The following is an 18,461-nucleotide window of genomic DNA, read 5'->3' on the forward strand; positions in this document are numbered from 1 at the left end:
GCCAATGCTCGGCGTCCGAGGCGGGACTAAAGGCTAGAGGCGGGCCCTGGAAGTCAGGGAACCAATTGTGCGCTCCAGCTGGGGCGGGGCTCAGATGCAAGCAACGCCTTTTGTCCTCTTCGCTCCTCCGTAGTGACGAGTTTGTTACGGTGTTGCAAAAATCCCGGCTTCGAACTGTAGACTTCCGGTGCCTCTCCTCTCCCTCTGACCTTAAGTGCAGCATCTGCGGGCCGGGGCGAGTCCACGCAGTGTAGTCCCTGCTGGAACTCACCGCACGGGTAACGAGGAGAAGTTGGTTAAGGGACTGGTGATTTTAACTCTCCTGGAGTCGATTTGGTTGCTGAGTTCGCGCCCATTTCACTCTTGGTGTGGTCCGAGACTGGGGATTTCAGAAAGCGGGCTGGGATCACGTATTAACCTTGGGTCCACCCCTGGTACCCGGGTGAGTGGCCGTGGTGCCTTGCGGAGTGGGAGAAACGAAGTCACGCTCGCTGGGGACGCGGCATAGGAGCTTGCTTTGGGAAGCTCTGTTTCTTAACCACTTTTCTGCTCCAGCAGCTGCTTCTAAGTAAATTTCTGCTCAGCCATGTCGCCGGCTCCAGCTGCAACCCAGGTTCCTGTGTCGGTCTCCCTGTTTGACCTCAGCACGGATGCTCCGGTCCTTCAGGGCCTGCGCCTGGTGAGCCACTTTCCCGAGGAGGCCTTGGCCCAGTCTCTGCAGACTTCCTGTCCAGGTATCTGGGAAGATGTGGGGTGGACCTGAGAGAGATGACAGGACACTTTGGAGCTTATTGCTCCTCCAGGGAACACATTCTTACTGGTGTTTCCCAGCTTAGGAGCTCTTGTTGACATCTCCTTCCACTGGATAAAATTTATCAGCTCCCAACTGAAGTGTTTGTTTTTTACTTTTACGCCGAAGTTTGTGTATATTTTTCTTAATTGTTATGAATTTAAGGCAACATTTGTACATGTTTTCTGATTAAAAAAAAAAATTTCACTTGATCGCTGGATTCTAGAACAGGCTCCTGAATTGTCTCCAAGCAAATCTCTTGCCATTGCTTATGCCTCATCACATTAACACCACTGCCTGCAAAAACACGTCACCATTCCTTGATACCACCCACATTTAACTATTCCAATCAAATCATTCCTTCTTGCTGAATATAGAACAACTTACTGTTGGTTTCATACTACTTTAGTTTAACTGTTTTCTTATACTTTAAAAAAACAACAACAACAACTGCATACAGTAATTGGAAATATAAGCTAAAAAGATGGTATTGGGGAAGAGTTATTTGCACAGTTTAAAAATAATCTTAACCTTACCAGAAACCATTCACTGGTGGCTCACATGGTAAAGAATCTGCCTGCAATGTGGGAGACCCAGGTTCGATCCTTGGGTCGGGAAGATCTGGAGAAGGGCATGGCAACCCACTTCAGTGTTCTTTCCTGGAGAATTTCATGGACAGAGGAGCCTGGTGGGCTACAGTCCATGTGATTGCAAAGAGTCAGAGAACTAAGCAACTAACACTTTCACTTTCAGGATTCCTCTAAACAATCCCTGTTGTTTATTTACACACTGTTTATATTCATCCTATGCATATCTTTTCAGAAGCATATTTATTCTATAAAGTGATTGCTGTGTCATTTATTTCATGATTACTAGATTGTTAAATTCCTTGAAGGCAATGATATGCTATCTCTCTCATTTGTATCTTCTGCTTTGTGTATCAGACACTGAGTGTAATCCTACATTAGTGTGGATTTGGGTCCCCATTCTACCTCTGTTTACCCTCCCCTTTTTTAGGTTCAGAGGAGCAAATAAGCCCAGAAAGAAGACCATTCCAGGGAGCTCTGGATATTTCAGAGAAGTTGTTTTGTTCAACCTGTGACCAAGTCTTCCAGAACCACCAGGAACAGGTAAAAGACCAGGTGCAGAGCTAAATGTGGAAGCAAAAATGTCATGGTTGGGGTAAAGAGATAAAAATTTGTCTTTAATGAAGGTCTACATTTTAAGTAAGGAAGTTAGTATTACCTGGTCATACTTGGTGGAGTTCTTTTTTAGGTCTCGGGTACCATAGAAGGCTGGGTCAGGCATATTTCCACATTGTTCTTCCCTCTTTGCCTCATACCAGAGGGAACATTACAAGCTTGACTGGCATCGGTTTAACCTAAAGCAGCGTCTCAAGGACAAGCCTCTCCTGTCTGCCCTGGACTTTGAAAAGCAGAGTTCGACAGGTGATGACTGGTGGGAGAGCATGTGCGAAGCAGTCATGGGGATGGAGAAAGACCCTAGTTGAGGAGCTTGAAGAAAGGTCAGAGATGGGGCACCAAGCTTTCGTATCTTTCGTTGTTCTCAGGCGATCTTTCCAGCATCTCAGGATCAGAAGACTCAGACTCAGACAGTGAGGAGGACCTGCAAATACTGGCTGAGGAGAGGGCTGACTTGGAAAAGCCTACGCGACCCCAAGGCTTCCACCCGCATCGGGTTCTTTTCCAGAATGCCCAGGGCCAGTTTCTTTATGCCTATCGCTGTGTCCTAGGCCCTCGCCAGGCAAGTGCCAGCACATATTGTGTGGTCAGTCCCAGCCTTCTGTACACTCAGCCTAGATTTCCCCTCAGCACAGTCTGTTTCTCACTTCTTCCCTTCCTTCCTCTTCGGGGTGGGTGTCACGCTTGATGGCACAGTCGAACTGGCCTGAATCTTAGAAGGGTCAAGTGCAGTGGAATTCAATTTGGAAATAGAAGGATCTAGGTTGGAATTGTGGTTCTCCTACTTGGTCTTGACTACCTCTGCAAACCTCTAATTTTCTTATTTATAAAATGGAGACAAGCATGGAGCTGTTGTATCAAAAGAGATGGTGCCTGTGAATCACGTAGCACTGGCACTTGTTTCTTATTCCCAGTAAGTGCCACAGAGGTGTTTGTGCTGCTCCTGTGTCTCCAGGTGCCCCTTGAAGAACCAGAACTGCTGCTTCAGAACCTGCAGAGTGGAGGTCCCAGGGACTGTGTGGTGCTCATGGCTGCTGCTGGGCACTTTGCTGGTGCCATTTTCCAAGGGTGAGAGGGTGCTGCATGGGGCAAGGATGGAATGGATCCTGTTAGCCTGGGAGTACCATCTGATTTCCAGTACTAAGTCTGTGCTGTCTACAGACGAGAAGTGTTGACACACAAAACCTTTCACCGCTACACAGTGCGGGCCAAGCGGGGCACAACCCAGGGGCTTCGGGATGCCCGGGGTGCAGCTGCTCACTCTGCTGGGGCCAGTCTGAGGCGCTACAATGAAGCCGCACTCTATAAGGTGAGTTACGTGCCCAGGTCTGGTGTGTCTCTAATCCCCACTTCTCTCCTCTTGATTGATTAAATGGTATAGCAGGGAGGCTGGCTCCTGTGTTCCTGTCTTTGTTCTTTCTGGGTAGATGAAGGTAGAATGGGGTGGATGCCCAGGAGTCTTAATCCTCTCATTCTCCACTCCCCATTCCCTACACGTCATGTGTACGTCAGTTTTTGGTCGGAGGTTTAAAAGTAGCAAGTGAAGAATTACAGAGCTGAGTTACTGTCTTCTCTAGGAAGTTCGTGACCTGCTGGCAGGGCCAGCCTGGGCTAAGGCACTGGAGGAGGCTGGGACAATACTTCTGCGTGCCCCCCGCTCTGGCCGGTCCTTGTTCTTCGGGGGCCGTGAGGCTCCCCTGCGCCGGGGAGATCCCCGACTTTGGGATATCCCCCTCGCTACCCGAAGACCCACCTTTCAAGAGCTACAGCGTGTAGTCCATAAGCTGACCACGTTACACATCCATGGTGAGCTTTCCTTCTAGATCCCCATACTTCCTAAATGTTCCACCCGGGCCTCGGGTTCTCATTCGTGCATCCAGATGGTTTTCTAGCCCTCGGACTGCAGTCTGATGCCATTTTCGTTGACAGAAACCTGAGCTGGCTTCTCCTCAGCTAAGTCTGTTGTTTTATGGCAGGAGAAGACCCCCGGGAGACAAGCAGGTTGGATTTACCTCAGACACACAGGAAGAGAGTGAGAGAAAGGAAGGTTATCGAGGAAGAAAGCAAAGTCCCCAGTGATGAAAATGAGGCACTCGGGCAGAACAAGGAAGCTCCCACACAGGGTTTGCACACCACCTGGCAATTGTCAGGTCTCTCTCTGGGGGGATGTCTGTCCTAGAAACGCAGTGGTAAATCTCCTGCTGTCATAACTTTACCCACTTCCCTATTTATAGGTAAGCCCTTACACACTAACCCCGCCGCCCCGCCTCCCACACACACAGACACATCTGTTCAGTATGTGGTAGCAATTACTGAAATATGTTTTGTGATTTTTCCAAATTTCCTATCATCACTTTTGATCACTGATGTATCTCTAGTTCTTAGGAAAGTCTTAGCATGAAGTCGATGCTGGCACATGTGTTGTGTGGATCTTAACATAATTTACTTGCCTTCTTGGGTGCACTGGTTTGGAGCTAGGGGTTGCTTCCCATGCTGCAGACTATCACCTGCATGGCTGTCAACTGCTCCATGCTCCTCTGTTTTGACTACCCTAAGGCTGTTATGGGAATGTCCAGGGACTCTCGTCCCTGAATAGCTTCTTCTGGGCCTGCCCTGGGGCTGTGAGCCTCATTTCTTCACATGATACTAATGGCTTCAGCTCCTGATATGCTACTTTATCTTGGTTGACAAAATACAAACAATTTTATTTCAAGTGATCTGGATTATCTCTCTGTGTACATTCTTAGGCATCTGGGGCAGCCCACACCCTTCTACCCTCTTCTTATTCCTGAGATGGATCTAACATAGCAACTTTTTTCCCCTAGGATCAGAATCAGAAGGAGGAGATGGCTCCCAGGTAGAGTTGGAGCTAGTAGAGGTGACACTGGGAACGCTGGATCTTCGTGAGTTTGACGTATTTCCCAAGCAAAGGAGGAGAAAAAGGAATAAGAGGGAGAGAAAGCAAGACCTGGAGTGTGGGGCACAAATGACTCTTTCCCAGCAACCAAAGGAAGATGAGGCCCTTTCAGGGTCAGCCCCTTTTCGGCCTCCCTTGGATGAGGCCACATCCCCCTGTCAGTCGGAGCTCTGGGATGTGCTTCTAGCTGCTTGCCGAGCTGGAGATGTGGGGATGCTGAAGGACCGACTCACTGCCAGCCCCCTACACCCTGGAGTTCTGCCTCTGCTCAGTGCCCCCTTGGGCTCCGGTGGCTTCACTCTCCTGCACGCAGCAGCCGCAGCTGGGAGAGGCTCAGTGGTTCGCCTGCTGCTGGAGGCAGGTGCGGACCCCACTGTGCAGTAAGTGAAGTCCTCATGCCGATCTCCGCTAGGGTACAGAGGATGATCTGGATGCTAATCTTGGCCTTGCTTAATTAACAGTATTTCCCTTGGTCTGCTTGGGCAATGTTGGGAGGTGCAGCAGGCAAACTGAACCTGTCTGGGGGGTTTTCGCACTTAGGGATTCCCGAGCTCGGCCACCGTATACAGTTACAGCTGACAGATCGACACGCAATGAGTTCCGGAGGTTCATGGAGAAGAATCCAGATGCTTATGATTACAGCAAAGCTCAGGTCAGCTGAAGAAGGAAGCAGCAGAATGGGAAGGCATCAGAGATGCTGGCTAGATCTTTTCTACTCTCCTACAGTCTTATCAAGGATAGTTTGTACAGATCTTTACCTTATGCTTTCCCGGAAATCCTCCAGGTGCCGGGGCCGCTAACAGCAGAAATGGAGGCACGGCAGGCCACTCGGAGAAGGGAGCAGAAGGCAGCCCGGCGGCACCGGGAGGAACAGCAGCGGAAGCAGCAGGAGCAGGAGAAGCAGGAGCAAGAAGAGCAGCAGCGATTTGCTGCCCTCAGCGACCGGGAGAAGGTGAGGCTGGGGGTTCTTCCTTCCACAGCAACACTTCCCCAGAGGTCTGATCCCTTCCCTGGTGTGCAGCCATCACTTCTTGGACACACTCTCCACCACTGAGGCCTTGTACTTAACACAGCTTCTCTTCCCCTCAGAGAGCTCTGGCTGCAGAGCGCAGACTAGCTGCCCAGTTGGCAGCCCTCAACCCTCAGACCCCCGACCCTGCCATCACCGTCAGCAATATTCCGTATGTGGAGGGGGCAGGTGTGGGGGGTGGGCTGTGATGTGGGCGGGGCCATTCTGTACAAGTAGAGCAAGTGCTGCTCTGTGTTCAGAAAGGCTGTTGAAGGGATTTGAGATGTTTTGGGAACCTCTGGAATAAAAACAGAAGTGACAGGGTGGGAGGGGAAAGCTTGGATTGAAATGTTTCTGGGATTCCTCTCCAGCCATTTTCTCCCTCTTATTCAGACGCTGCTGGAGTTGTGGGATGTCTCTCCAAGGCCTTGTTCCTTTTCACTACCTTGACTTCTCTTTCTGCTCCACACGCTGCCTACGGGATCATCGCTGTCAGGCTGGGAAGCCCTCTTCCTGATCTCTTAAAGCTCCACCTGGGGCCAGTGCTAGGCCCTGAGAGGGCACATTCCCACTGGCCCTAGGCTGCTTCTTCCCCCACAGAACCACAGAGTGTTTGGAAGATTAGGGTGAAGACATTCAGGAACCAGGGCAAAGACAGGGCCACAGAGGTGTGTGGAGCTGGTACTGTCTCTGGAACTTTAATCACAATAAAGTTTGGCAAGGAAACTGCACTCATACTTCCATTCAGGCCCATGGCCTTTGTTTCCTTACGGTCACCATGGCTAGCATGAAGGGATCCTGCCCATTGCTCTTGTCCCAGGTCCAAGGATTACCTTTCTTTCAGTGCCCACTTAACTCCATTGGTTCAGAGGCACTTGAGAGGGAATAGACGTACGTCCTGTGCTTGGTGCTATTGAGGATGGGCCTATCCAGGAACTGGATTTGGGGCCGAGGAGGCACATTTTCTAGCTCCAGCAATGTGATTCTGTTGTGGGCTCCCCTAGGAAACAGCAGGGGTCTTGGCACGTAGAGGGTCTGCTGCGGCCCCCGCTTTGTCCAGTAGCGGCCTAAGTTAAACCCATTGATCCAGACTTGGCCCTGGGGAGTAGAGGAAAAGGAAGGATCAGCTCTCAGTGGGGTAGAATTATCCCCTTGCTGGGGGGTGGGGGGCTCCTAATCAGAGGAATAATTTGTGCTCTCCCTTCTTCCATGGTTTTCCCCTCTTACCACCCTACCCCTCACCCCACCCCCACCATCAGCAATACCTTCGTCCATCCAGGTAGAAACAGAAATGTGTCCCCGCCTGAGTTTAAAATTGGGAAGGTGGTAGAGTAGAAGGTGGGGCCAGAGGGGGTCTGAGGATGTGAGTGTTTCAGCGGCTGGATGGGAAACCACCCTTTGACAAGATTATCAACTTTCAGGGGGAACATCAGCCACTGGGTAAGGATTGTCTGCCCCAGAATTGGTGGCTGTAACAGGCCCTGTGAAGAAGGCAAATGAAAATTTATCATTCACTAAGTACTAAGGCCAGACTACTGCTACTCAAGCCCTGGAATGCACCTAGTGGCCATGTCCAGATCCCCCACCAGCTGCTGCTTTGCTCTCTAAGCCCTAAGGCTATAGCTCTTCCTTTAGGCCCTTATCTTTTCTAGGGAGTTCAGTAAAGAGTATGGGGGCGAGGGAGAGGGCAAAGCGAGCTCACCTTGAAGTCACTGCTGTTAGACCCAAAACTGAGCCTCCCCATGTTCTCCAGCAGGACATCCAGTGTGGCCCCTATTTTCCCCATCAAAAATAGGTTATGTTTCATGTTTCGTTCCAAAACACCCTGAAACACCTGTGGATGAGAGGATCTGTGAAAGGGAGTGGCTCAGCATCTAGCTTGTGGCCACCACCCAGGAAGCTACATTAGGACACTATTATTTAGAGGGCAAAGAGAATGAAGCCCTTCTGTCAGTTCCTTCTAGAACCTTATCCTCATCCCACCTTATCCTCTGCAAATGTGAGCAGGCAATGGGAAAAGGTAGATACCAGAAACTTTGCTGGGGAGGAAAGGAAATGGGCTCACAGGTCGCCTGGAATTAGGTCCTCACCCCATCCACCATCACGTAGGCACGGTCATGGACTCCGTTGTTAGGTACCCAGAGTTGTGTTGGCTCAGAAACAGTATGGGGCAGATAGGTCCGATACAACATATAGCCATGGACCTAGGTGTGGAAGAACGAGTAAATAAGATGTGCTGAGAGACAAGAAAGGATACTGTGGGGAAGATGCATAACTGAGGGGACCCTTGGTATAGCTGTTGGTGGATTATGCTTTACCTGGTTGACAGCCTCAAAGGTCATTGGCAAGACTGAATGGATGGGCCCTTGGGGGCATAGGAAGTCTAAGAAATCCAGCAAATTCCCATCCTATTAGAATAAGGAGAAAGTATCAGAATATAAGGGAACTTTCAGAATAGAGGGCAGGACAGGCTGGGCAGAATCAGATAATAATGGAGAGGAGCTTACCAGGTGTAGGTTCAAAGGTCCAAGTGTCATCTTGGGGCTGGGGGGAGGTAAAGGTCCCAAGGGAACTTCCTGGAACTGAGCCCAAATTCTCTCAGGAGCCATAGGAAAAGCACACAAAGAAACCCTATTCCAAGACCCTAGTGCAGGGTTCTTAACCAGGGGTCCAGGGAAGGGCTTCAGGGGTCATAAAGATTCTCTAATATTGCATGTATTTGTATCTCCCCAGGAAGTCCCATCTGAGTAAGTGAGAAATGCTGCAATAGGCTGCTCAGAGGGTTTTGTGGTCCAGACAACAATCACTGACTTAATGGGACCCCTTTACAAACAATTTGGGCACCCCTCCCCCTAAATTAGTAAAAGCCTTTGGCGCTTAATGAAGTGGTAGGGCACCTTGCTGATGACATTTCGAATAGCAAAAAGCTTGGGTGTGGGGTCCCCTGCTTCGGATATGGGTGCATCGTAGTCATAGCTGGTAGTAATTGGAAGAAAGCGTCCCTTCTCATCAGCACCTAGTCAAATCAATTTAATTAATTCAATGCATCTTTCAGATGATAGGCCTAAGCAAAGAAATTCATGCAGAGAATTTTGCTCTCAGAAGGGGCAGTGGTAGCCATATCCAGCTTCTAGACATCCTAATTCACGCATTCCTCAGACTCTTAATTCCTTGCTTCCTCCCTGCCTCCACCCCAGAGACTGTCTAGACTCACCATTCCAGTATCCAAAGTTGGTACCTCCGTGGAACATGTACCTGAAGTGGGGGAGAGTGGGGAGAAAGGTAGAAGCTGACCCATTGAATCTTAACCTTCATCCCCAACACCCAGTTACAGATTTCATGTTGGCCCCAGTGCTTCCCAATTACATGTTCACACTGGCTCCCAACTTGAGCATTTTCTCTAGTCCTTTGGTTACAGCTGGAATGGAGCGTGTGGAGTGATTCTGGCCCCAGTAATCCAGCCAGCCTGTGTAGTACTCAGAGTTTACCTAGAGCGTGAAGTGAAAGGAGCTGTGAGGAAGATGGGACCTGAGCACCACCCATTCCCCACGCTGCCTCTTGCTTTGATTGGCCTCCCCTCTGGCTCCTCACCAGGGGCCCGCGGGGTTCATACTTCCGAAGCAGGCCAAAGATCTTGGTCATGTTGTCAGCTGCAGAAAGGAGGCAAAGGTGCAAGGTAAGCAACATGAAACAGGTGCCCCTTCCCCAGACTTCATTCTGAACCCTTGCTTGGGAGACCTGGGCCAAAATCTACAGTGGTATAGAGTCCCTGGAGGGAGCCACATTTGAGTCCTTCAGGTCCATCTGTGGTGAAGAGCAAGATCCTGTCTCCAAGCAGCGCTCGAAAGAGCCCAGCTAGGTGCCTCATGTAGCTCATGTCGCAGGCTCTGTAGCTACCATATTCATTCTCCACCTGCCAGGGGAAAGGAAAAGTGGAGGTCAGCTCTGAGATGGAGAAATTAAGGCCACTAGCACCTCCTTCCCCTAGCCCAGTCAACTTTCCACTGGTACCTGAATGCTAATGATGTTGCCCCCATTGTGGTAGAGCCATGGATATATCCTGGGCAGCAAGACCTTGAACCAGGAGTCCACTGCGGCAAGGAAGTCTAAAGGAAGGGGCAGTGCTCTGCTGGTTAGGGCACTGCCACCTCCTTGGCCCCCACCCCTAACATCAGTGCTAGCATCTTGAGTGCCTCCTGAACTCGGGGAAGCACTGTGTATCATCCCACTTGTCCATAACTCCGTCTGGGAAGCAGTGACTTGTCAGAGGAAACTCTGAATCCTAAGCACTTGTATATTTGCATGGCAATGAAATTTGAGCATAGGAAACAAAGCAGTATTTCTTGAGAATTCACTTTCCAAATGTCAGAAAAAAATGTTAAAACACATCACATGGAGCTATTACATAACCATATATAATACTTGAGATCGCTATGATGTAGCATACACGTGTGTGTGCCTGTGTGCTCAGTCACTTCTGATTCTTTGTGACCCCATGGACTCTAGGGGTTACAGGCTCCCACCAGACTCAGGTATGGGAATTCACAAAATTGTAGAATATCTGACCTGCACCCTGATGGAACTGCCAGTCCAGGACATTAAGTCAGCAAATGAAAGATCATTATATGAGGTGGCATGCCTTCAATTCTCAACTCCTGTTGGTGATTTTTGTTGACTCACCCTCAGGGTCTTCATGCATGACCTCTGCCTCCTTACCTAGGTGACTCCAACTCAGGCTTCAGGACTCAACTTACATTTCACTTCCCCAAGAAAACCTCTGATATCCTAGATGATGGTAGATTCCCCCGTTACACTCTCTCACATCACCTCGTACTCCCTTCTCAAGTGCTTAAGAAATTAAAATCAAGCGTGTGTGTCTGTAATTGTTTCCTGTCGGTCTCCCCTACTAGTGAGCAGGAACCTTGACTGTCAGGTTCATTGGCTGCATCCCTGTCATTGAGGACAATGCCTAGCAGATAGCAGACTCTCAAAGGTGGAGTTAATGAAAGACGTTTTAGAGGCTATCTTTATATTCTTAAAGCATTTAATTCCTTTACATTTTGTGTTCTGTATAAAGGAGGGCCAGGCTGCACTGCCTCCTTTAATCCAAGCATACACTAAATCGCATCCCTTGAATGATAAAATTTTAACATGACCAGAACTATTGTTTTTCCCCCAAATGTTGACCTTCTGCCACCGCTAGTCTTCTCTGTCTTCCCTAAGTCAGTAAATGGCAGCACCACCTTGACTGGCTGGATACTTGATTCCTTTCTTTCCTCATCCTACCCACACTGTCCTCCCGCCACTCCGCCACTGCTCCCGTTCTCATCAAAATCTGTCAGTTGAGTCCTGTTGACCTTTATCTCCCACCTATAGCTCATTTCTGCCCTCTTCTTTGCATTTCCACCACTACCACAACCAGGAGCCATCTCTCCTCAACTACAATCACAGTCTCCCAGTTAAGTTTCTCCACCTCTACCCTTGCTCCCCTCAATCCATTTTCCACATGCAGGCTAACGTAATCTGAAAACAAATCAGATAATTTTGGTTAAACTCTTTCAGTGACTTTCTACTGTGCTTATAATAAAAGGCAAACCCCTTACAATGGTCTGAAAGGTTCTGCATTAACACTCACTATATAGCTCCAATTTCTCATACTCCTCTCCCCTACCTGCTGTGCTTCAGCCACGCTGGCCTCACTCATGCCAGTGTTCTGTCCTACCTCTGGGCCTTAAAACATACCATACCTGGGAATTCCCTGTGGTCTAGTAGTTAGGACTCTGAGCTCTCACTGCCAAGGGGCCAGGTTCAATCCCTCATCTGAACCATGATCCCACAAGACTCACAGCGCTGCCCTCCCCCCAGAATAGCACACCATTCCTCAACCTGGTCATTCTGACTTCACTCTTCATATGCCCAGTGCTTTCCCTTTCCTAGAGTAACTGAAATGTCATCTCAGAGAAGCCTTTTCTGGCTTTCCTACCTAAAAGAGGCCCTGTTATTCACTATCTCAACTCCTTGTCCATTTTCTTGTGTAGTATTCTAAAAATAATCTTATAAAGGTTTTGGGTGTTTTGTTTTGTTTTTTTAATTAATGTGTCTTCCACACTGAGCCTGTCTGGTCCCTCAGTTCCCAGCATCCTGCTGGGCAGGATTAAAACAGTAAATAATTTGAATGAATGATCTCTGTTTTGGGTACCCAAATGACCCATTTTGTTATTGTTTGCTTTTTTCTGAGTCCAGTCTTTTTTTCTCTACCCACCTGGATCTGAGGTTCTCAGATGAATTTTAGGTTTTCGCAGCAACCAGGCTGGGAGACCCCCCTGAGACAAACATAATGACAACAAAAAAGTGAGTGGGCTTTGTTGTCTGAGTGTAGGATAGAGTAGGTAAGAAGGGAGGGAGTTGAGGGTAGTGATGGAAGTGGCCCTAGAGTCGGGGCACATGGGAAGCTCTGCTTCTATCCCTTCTCCAACTAACTCACCATCTCCCACTCTGCACAGATGTAAGGTCCTGGTCTCAGTATGACCAACAGGTTCGCTAAAGTTGCCTCTTTCAGAAATGCAAAGAGGTCACGGCTGCCATTAAAGTTATAGACCCCAGGCTCTGGCTCATGGTAGTTCCAGGGCACATAACTGAAAAAGGAAGAGGTTAACAGGGCCCAAGACAGGGAGAAGCCAGGGAGGCCAAGGGGCTCAGGCCTGCAGGAATCTCCGGGAAGCTGTGGGAAGGAGGTCCTGGCCCTCCCCTTTCCCACCCTTGGCAAGGAAGCCCTGGAGCTACAATCCTCATACCCAGCTGGTCTTCCTGTCCTGGTCCCCTTCTTAAGGGCAGGTAGGAGGAGCGAATCCCACCCTTCCATGGCTCTCATGAGCACTTCTTACAACTGTACTACGTTGAGGCCACTCATTCGCATCTTGAGGAGCCGGTCTGCCCAAAGCACCCGCGGTACCCGAAAGTAGTGCAGGCTGCCAGACACGTAGCGGAACGGGGCCCCATCCAGGAGGAATCTGTTATGATCCCGATCCACTACGAAAGACCGAGCGTCTGCCTGTAAGGGGAGAGACCGTGCTCACAGGGGGCTGGAGTCCGGGGTCAGCGTCTGCCAAGAGCAGAGGAGACGGAACTAGCCCTTCCCAGTATTTTGTTGTTTTCACTTTCACTCTCTCCTCCGCCAGATCTGACCCTGTCTCACCGCACCCAGCGGCTGGTTCGATTCTCCCATCCTACCTGGGGCAGCAGCAGCGTCAGGAGCGGGAGCAGCAGGAAGGGAAGGCAGAGAGGTTTCTTGGGAGCCATGGCGCTTTTGGGGCTCTTCCAGTCACAGACGGTGGTCCGGCGGTCACGTGGAGGATTCCTGGGAGAGAACCTCAGCAAGCAAGTGGGCGGAGACCACCGCAAGTTGCCAGGCGATTAGCCTGGACTTTGTCTCCAGCCTGCAGCTGCCTGATACTCTGCTGCTGCTGCTAAGTCGCTTCAGTCGTGTCCGACTCTGTGCGACCCCATAGACGGCAGCCCACCAGGCTCCCCGTCCCTGGGATTCTCCAGGCAAGAACGCTGGAGTGGGTTGTCATTTCCTTCTCCAATGCATCAAAGTGAAAAGTGAAAGTGAAGTCGCTCAGTCGTGTCTGACTCCTAGCGACCCCATGGACTGCAGCCTTCCAGGCTCCTCCATCCATGGGATTTTCCCAGGTAAGAGTACTGGAGTGGGGTGCCATTGCCTTCTCCGGCCTGCTACTCTACTAGTTTGTAAAACCCTCTATATCTTGCTACTGGTTCATGAACCAGCTTCATCAACATTACCTGGGAGCTTGTTAGAAATGCAGAGTCTCAGACCCTACCTCAGACCTGTAGAATCAGAATTTGTATTTTAACAAGATTTCTGGGTGCTCTGAGCACATTCAGGATTGAGAAGTAGTTACATTGAGAAGTCCGCTACATTGAGCCCCCTGAGGATAGGGAGAGCCTTGTCCATCCTGAATCCTCTGTTGCTATCACAGGGTTCAGTATATGGCAGGTTAAATCTAGATGAATGTCAGATCCAGGTTCAGACCCAAGGGAAACCAGAGGATATCTTCTCAGTATATGAAAGGGGAGTGGAAGTTGGGGTGGGGATCAGGCTACAAGAGGAGTCTTCTTCCTAGAGAATCCTGTCCTGTTTCAATAAAAGAGACCATCTAGGCCATCCTATCATCTTTGGATGTGCGCCCCTTTCCAATTTACCCCTGCCTGGGCAAGAGACATCAAAGTTCCAAGGTTTGGAAATTTGTGAATTTCCATCACTCACTGCCTTCACAGTCCCAAGCCTGGGATGTGAAGACCAGGATAAGAATAATAGTTATTATTGTTATTTCTGCTTATGGACACTACGCAGGGCTATGCATCAAACGCTATAGTAAGCACTTCACCTCTCATTTAATCTTCAAACAACTCCATGAAGTAGATAATAATCTCCATTTACTGATGAGGTGATTGAAGGATAGAAATATTAGCCTGTTAACAAGGTCACATAACTAGTTTAGTAGCGCTGGGATTTGAATGAGGCAGTTTGGCCTCAGAGTTATGCATTTAACTTTTGGTACTCTTACACCTATTTTACAGTTAGGGAAAGTGAGGTTCCTAGAGGCTAGTAACTTGTGCGGGTGACACAGCTAATGGGCTATTAAGATTCAGAACCCTAGTCTAGTTCAAGAGCCTGAGCTCTTAACTACTGAGACTACGGTAATAGGATACAGGCCAGAGCCCCCAAGGTTGTACTGATCAGAGCTGCAAAGGGGTGCAGGCTGCCAGCTCCCGCCCGCTCTGAGCATCCACCTCCGGGCTGGACCCCCAGTCGGCCACCCGGTGCACGGGAGGTATGACGCCTCCTACCTCTGGCATTGGGAGATGCAGGTCCTGGGGGCCTCGGGCCGAGCCCAGCTTTGCTCCCCTTTGACGTAGGTGCCTGCGTCTTGACCCCCACTGCAGGCCAGGTGTGGAACCCTCACCCGGGTCCTGGGACCCTTTCTCCCCCAGGCCTAACCCGCCCCCGGCCTCTCAGCTCCACGCCCCCACATCGTCCTAGAGCTCATTGGTTGCTAGGATACTGCGGGCCGTTACGCCGGCGCGGACTGATGACGTATCCAATGTTTCCGGTCTCTGGCGCTTCCCTGCAGCTAAAGTCGGGTGAGTGCGGTGTTCTGGCTGGCCCACCCAGACCGAGACCCGGAGTGGGCTCAGCAAGTGGTGGGTCCGGGCCTAGCACTTCTTCCCGGAACTACCCCGTGCCCTGCCTCTGCAGCCCAGTAGGGTGTGCGAGTGAGGGGCCGCCTGAAGGTGGGCCGGGGTTGGAGGAAGTGGCCTAGGAGTCGCCGCGGGGACTGGGCCTTTTTAAGGCACCTGACCCCAGCCTTTTTGGAGCTGGCGTTGCCAGGGCTTATTTTCTCTAGGTTCGGAGACCTGGGCCTGAGCGCTCCACATTGGCCCTTTAGGGGGTCTTCTGGATTGTGCCCCGCCCATGACCTGCCATTCTTTTCCTTCCAGCATGATCTGCTGGAGCCCCAGCAACTTGCCTGAAAGAGACCACTCGACCTGGACGAACCCTTTGGCAGCTTCAGGCCGTCCTTGAGGAGGATGACTGAGACACTATGGGCCACGCGCTTTGCATCTGCTCTCGGGGAACTCTCACCATTGACCATAAGCGCTATCTCTTCATCCATAAACTGGGGGAGGGGTGAGTGTTCTGGAAATCATTTAGTCCCAAGAATTGTGGTGTTTGAAGGACAGCAGTCAGCACAGGATAGGAGCACAGAGCCTCTAATTCACCGGACAGAGCCCAGCTCCTTGGTGGTCAAGAAAGTGGATTGTGGAACCAGTCTTCCTAGAGTCACCATGTATGGCCTTGATAAAACCTAGTTGCTTTATCTGCTTATTAGAGCTAATTGTGCTTCAATGGCAGGGCTGTGAGGACTAAATGAGATAATTCGTGTCAAGTGTCTCCCCTATTGCCTGATTCATAGCACTTGATAAAGGTTGGCTGTTATTTATTTAATATTTATTGAAGCCCTGCATTAAGACCATAGGACCTAGGAAGTGACTGTGTCCTTGCTCAATGTTAATAATCTTCAGACTTCTTTTTAGAGTCACACCTTGGGAGGGTTGCTAGTAAATGGGAAAGACACCCCCCCCCCTTCCCCTGCACTTCTCCCCAGGGAATTCCTCTGGATCCCAGCAGTATGGGAGATGACCTTGGTCCTTCACTGACCCCTTTGGCCCACAGTGGGTTCAGCTTTGTGGACCTAGTGGAGGGGTTACATGATGGACAGTTCTACGCCCTGAAGCGAATCCTGTGTCATGAGCAGCAGGACCAGGAGGAGGCCCAACGAGAAGCAGACATGCATCGCCTCTTCCATCACCCCAACATCCTTCGCCTCGTTGCTTATTGTCTGAGAGAGCGAGGCACTAAACATGAGGCCTGGCTGCTGCTACCCTTCTTCAAGGTCAGAAAGTCTCCTGGCTATGGAGGGGGTTGCAACAGAGCCGTGTGTGCCAAGGGCTATTATGAGCAGTCAAGCACATTAGGAGGCAGAAGTCATGTTCTGGTTTGAGCATTTCAGATTTGGGGTTTAAGGAACCCACCTGGGGCTGTAGGGTGTGTGGTGAAATTGCTATAGATTCTGACATAGGGAAAGAATCAGGCTCAGGGAGTGGAGGCTAAAAACATCAACTGCGGGGAAACTTGTTTTGCAGAGAGGTACGCTGTGGAATGAGATAGAAAAGCTGAAGGACAAAGGCAACTTCCTGACTGAAGAGCAAATCATTCGGCTGCTGCTGGGTATCTGCAGAGGCCTTGAGGCTATTCACGCCAAGGGTTATGCCCACAGGTCAGTGGGAGGCTCCATGCACTTGCTGGACAGAAAGGAAGAGCCTCATCAAGAGAAATGAGAGATCTCTGTGCTCTTCTCTAGGAACAGTCCCTGTGATTCTTTTGCCCCGCTAGGATCCTGGCCTTCTGGTTCAGGGACGCTCATGGGTCATTTCTACTTCCCTGCAGGGACCTGAAACCCACCAATATCTTGCTTGGCAACGAGGGGCAGCCGGTTCTAATGGACTTGGGGTCCATGAATCAAGCATGCATCCACGTGGAGGGCTCCCGCCAAGCTCTGGCCCTCCAGGTAAGAGTTTCCAGAGTCCTTTGCTCATCTCTTCCCCATCCTCAAGCCCTTCTGGTGCATGCCCCAGTTTGGTCACATGACCAAGACCTGTGCCCTGCTTCTGAGCTCTGGGGCCACTGTTCCAGGACTGGGCAGCCCAGCGGTGCACCATCTCCTACCGGGCCCCGGAGCTCTTTTCCGTGCAAAGCCACTGTGTCATCGATGAGCGGACTGATGTCTGGGTGAGGAGCGTGTGGGTGGGAGTGTGGGAGGGGAGGAGTGCTGCTCTGTAGCTGCTGTGAACTGGAGGAGCAGGTCTTTGGTTTCCAGTGCATGGGGCCCCAGGAAGCATGTATGTCCCAATCCCCCCTCGACTTCCTTCCTGGGAACTGTCACTGACACTGGACTCAGTTGCTCAGGAAGTGGTATAATCTTGTCCTTTGAGCAGGATAAGTATAACTAAATGTCAGGGCTGGAGGCAGCGGCTCAGCGCAAGATGCAGAGGCCTCAGCTAACTGGCAGTTTCTCTGGGGCCCTGGTGGTGTCACGTGACTAAAGTCAGCATACTGTAGTCTCCTTTCACTACAGAATGAAAGAGAGATGACTCCATTGGTCCCCTTCCAAGGAATAACCAAGTTATGCTCAGTCCCTAGGTTGTGTGCTATATGCCATGATGTTTGGGGAAGGCCCTTACGACATGGTGTTCCAGAAGGGTGACAGCGTGGCCCTTGCAGTGCAGAACCAACTTAGCATCCCGCAGAGCCCCAGGTGAGCTCTGAAAGGAGCAGGGGCACTTCAGGCTCCTCCCTTCCATTTGCAGGAGTCAGAGCACAGGGGGCGGCCGCCCTCCTCACCCTCCCCTCCTCCTTCTGCAGGTATTCTTCAGCCTTGCGGCAGCTGCTGACCTCAATGATGACCGTGGACCCCCAGCAGCGCCCTCACATTCCTCTGCTCCTGAGTCAGTTGGAGGTGCTGCAGCCCCCGGCTCGAGACGAGCACACTACCCACATCTGAACAAACCTGTGGCCACGTTGAGAAGGTGGCCCCTGTGCCTTGGCAAGGAGCCGCCCGCCCTCCGTAGAATCTCCATCCATTCAGTTCAGGACCGCGCCCCTGTCACTGGGGGCAGCTGGGGGCTGGGACAGTTTGCTCAGTCTTCTGTCTCTGATTCTGCTGTCTCACCCCCAAGAGCAGTAACTGGACTGGAGGCCTGCCTGGGTCACGGTGGGGGATGGGGAGAGGGGAACTGATAGAATATAGTCAAGGCTCTGAGCAGGACTGCTGAGCATACATCATGATCTGCTTCCAAATCTGGGGGCAGGAGAATGTATAAAACAAGAATAAAGTGAAAGCAGCTTGGTGTGATCTCAGTCTCGTTGTTCCTGGAGTGAGAGGAGGTGCAGGGCGCCCA

The 18,461-nt window shown here is 50.7% G+C and overlaps 3 protein-coding genes across 16 annotated transcripts; 2 read left to right on the forward strand and 1 right to left on the reverse strand.

Annotated features, from left to right (window-relative positions):
- The first annotated feature begins 102 nt into the window (after nucleotides 1-102).
- On the forward strand, nucleotides 103-6,649 carry ANKZF1 (ankyrin repeat and zinc finger peptidyl tRNA hydrolase 1). 6 transcript variants are annotated; one of them, XM_061385635.1, is made up of 14 exons: nucleotides 121-442; nucleotides 556-734; nucleotides 1,808-1,920; nucleotides 2,136-2,238; nucleotides 2,361-2,578; nucleotides 2,948-3,060; nucleotides 3,154-3,301; nucleotides 3,570-3,798; nucleotides 3,969-4,142; nucleotides 4,818-5,289; nucleotides 5,450-5,561; nucleotides 5,694-5,861; nucleotides 5,999-6,090; nucleotides 6,312-6,649. In XM_061385635.1, exons 2-14 carry the CDS (start codon nucleotides 587-589, stop codon nucleotides 6,433-6,435), a joined length of 2,214 nt encoding a protein of 737 aa, XP_061241619.1. In that variant the 5' UTR covers nucleotides 121-442; nucleotides 556-586; the 3' UTR covers nucleotides 6,436-6,649. The 6 variants fall into 6 exon arrangements, with proteins under 6 accessions (XP_061241657.1, XP_061241619.1, XP_061241611.1 ...); XM_061385627.1 differs by having other exon boundaries at nucleotides 559-734; XM_061385653.1 differs by having other exon boundaries at nucleotides 123-442; nucleotides 3,969-4,115.
- Nucleotides 6,592-14,977, reverse strand: GLB1L (galactosidase beta 1 like). 4 transcript variants are annotated; one of them, XM_061385685.1, is made up of 17 exons: nucleotides 14,790-14,977; nucleotides 13,149-13,275; nucleotides 12,803-12,969; nucleotides 12,403-12,553; nucleotides 12,181-12,241; nucleotides 9,930-10,024; nucleotides 9,657-9,831; nucleotides 9,510-9,568; nucleotides 9,285-9,406; nucleotides 9,133-9,173; nucleotides 8,816-8,934; nucleotides 8,426-8,500; nucleotides 8,237-8,326; nucleotides 8,009-8,122; nucleotides 7,621-7,752; nucleotides 7,184-7,399; nucleotides 6,592-7,016 (listed from the first exon to the last, which is right to left on the reverse strand). In XM_061385685.1, the coding sequence occupies exons 2-17, from the start codon at nucleotides 13,215-13,217 to the stop codon at nucleotides 6,759-6,761; spliced, it is 1,944 nt and encodes a 647-aa protein (XP_061241669.1). In that variant the 5' UTR covers nucleotides 13,218-13,275; nucleotides 14,790-14,977; the 3' UTR covers nucleotides 6,592-6,758. The 4 variants fall into 4 exon arrangements, with proteins under 4 accessions (XP_061241669.1, XP_061241687.1, XP_061241698.1 ...); XM_061385703.1 differs by lacking the exon at nucleotides 7,184-7,399 and having other exon boundaries at nucleotides 14,790-14,950; XM_061385714.1 differs by lacking the exons at nucleotides 12,403-12,553; nucleotides 12,803-12,969 and having other exon boundaries at nucleotides 14,790-14,947.
- Nucleotides 14,978-15,003: 26 nt separating this feature from the next.
- Nucleotides 15,004-18,415, forward strand: STK16 (serine/threonine kinase 16). Of its 6 annotated transcripts, none has more exons than XM_061385777.1 (8): nucleotides 15,004-15,083; nucleotides 15,441-15,630; nucleotides 16,177-16,396; nucleotides 16,647-16,780; nucleotides 16,951-17,071; nucleotides 17,197-17,292; nucleotides 17,697-17,818; nucleotides 17,926-18,415. In XM_061385777.1, exons 2-8 carry the CDS (start codon nucleotides 15,545-15,547, stop codon nucleotides 18,062-18,064), a joined length of 918 nt encoding a protein of 305 aa, XP_061241761.1. In that variant the 5' UTR covers nucleotides 15,004-15,083; nucleotides 15,441-15,544; the 3' UTR covers nucleotides 18,065-18,415. The 6 variants fall into 6 exon arrangements, with proteins under 6 accessions (XP_061241761.1, XP_061241766.1, XP_061241767.1 ...); XM_061385780.1 differs by lacking the exon at nucleotides 15,004-15,083 and adding an exon at nucleotides 15,120-15,143; XM_061385778.1 differs by lacking the exon at nucleotides 15,004-15,083 and adding an exon at nucleotides 15,160-15,233.
- The last annotated feature ends 46 nt before the right edge of the window (nucleotides 18,416-18,461 follow it).

The sequence above is a fragment of the Bos javanicus genome, chromosome 2 (genome assembly GCF_032452875.1).
Source record: "Bos javanicus breed banteng chromosome 2, ARS-OSU_banteng_1.0, whole genome shotgun sequence".
NCBI classification, from domain to species: Eukaryota; Metazoa; Chordata; class Mammalia; order Artiodactyla; family Bovidae; genus Bos; species Bos javanicus.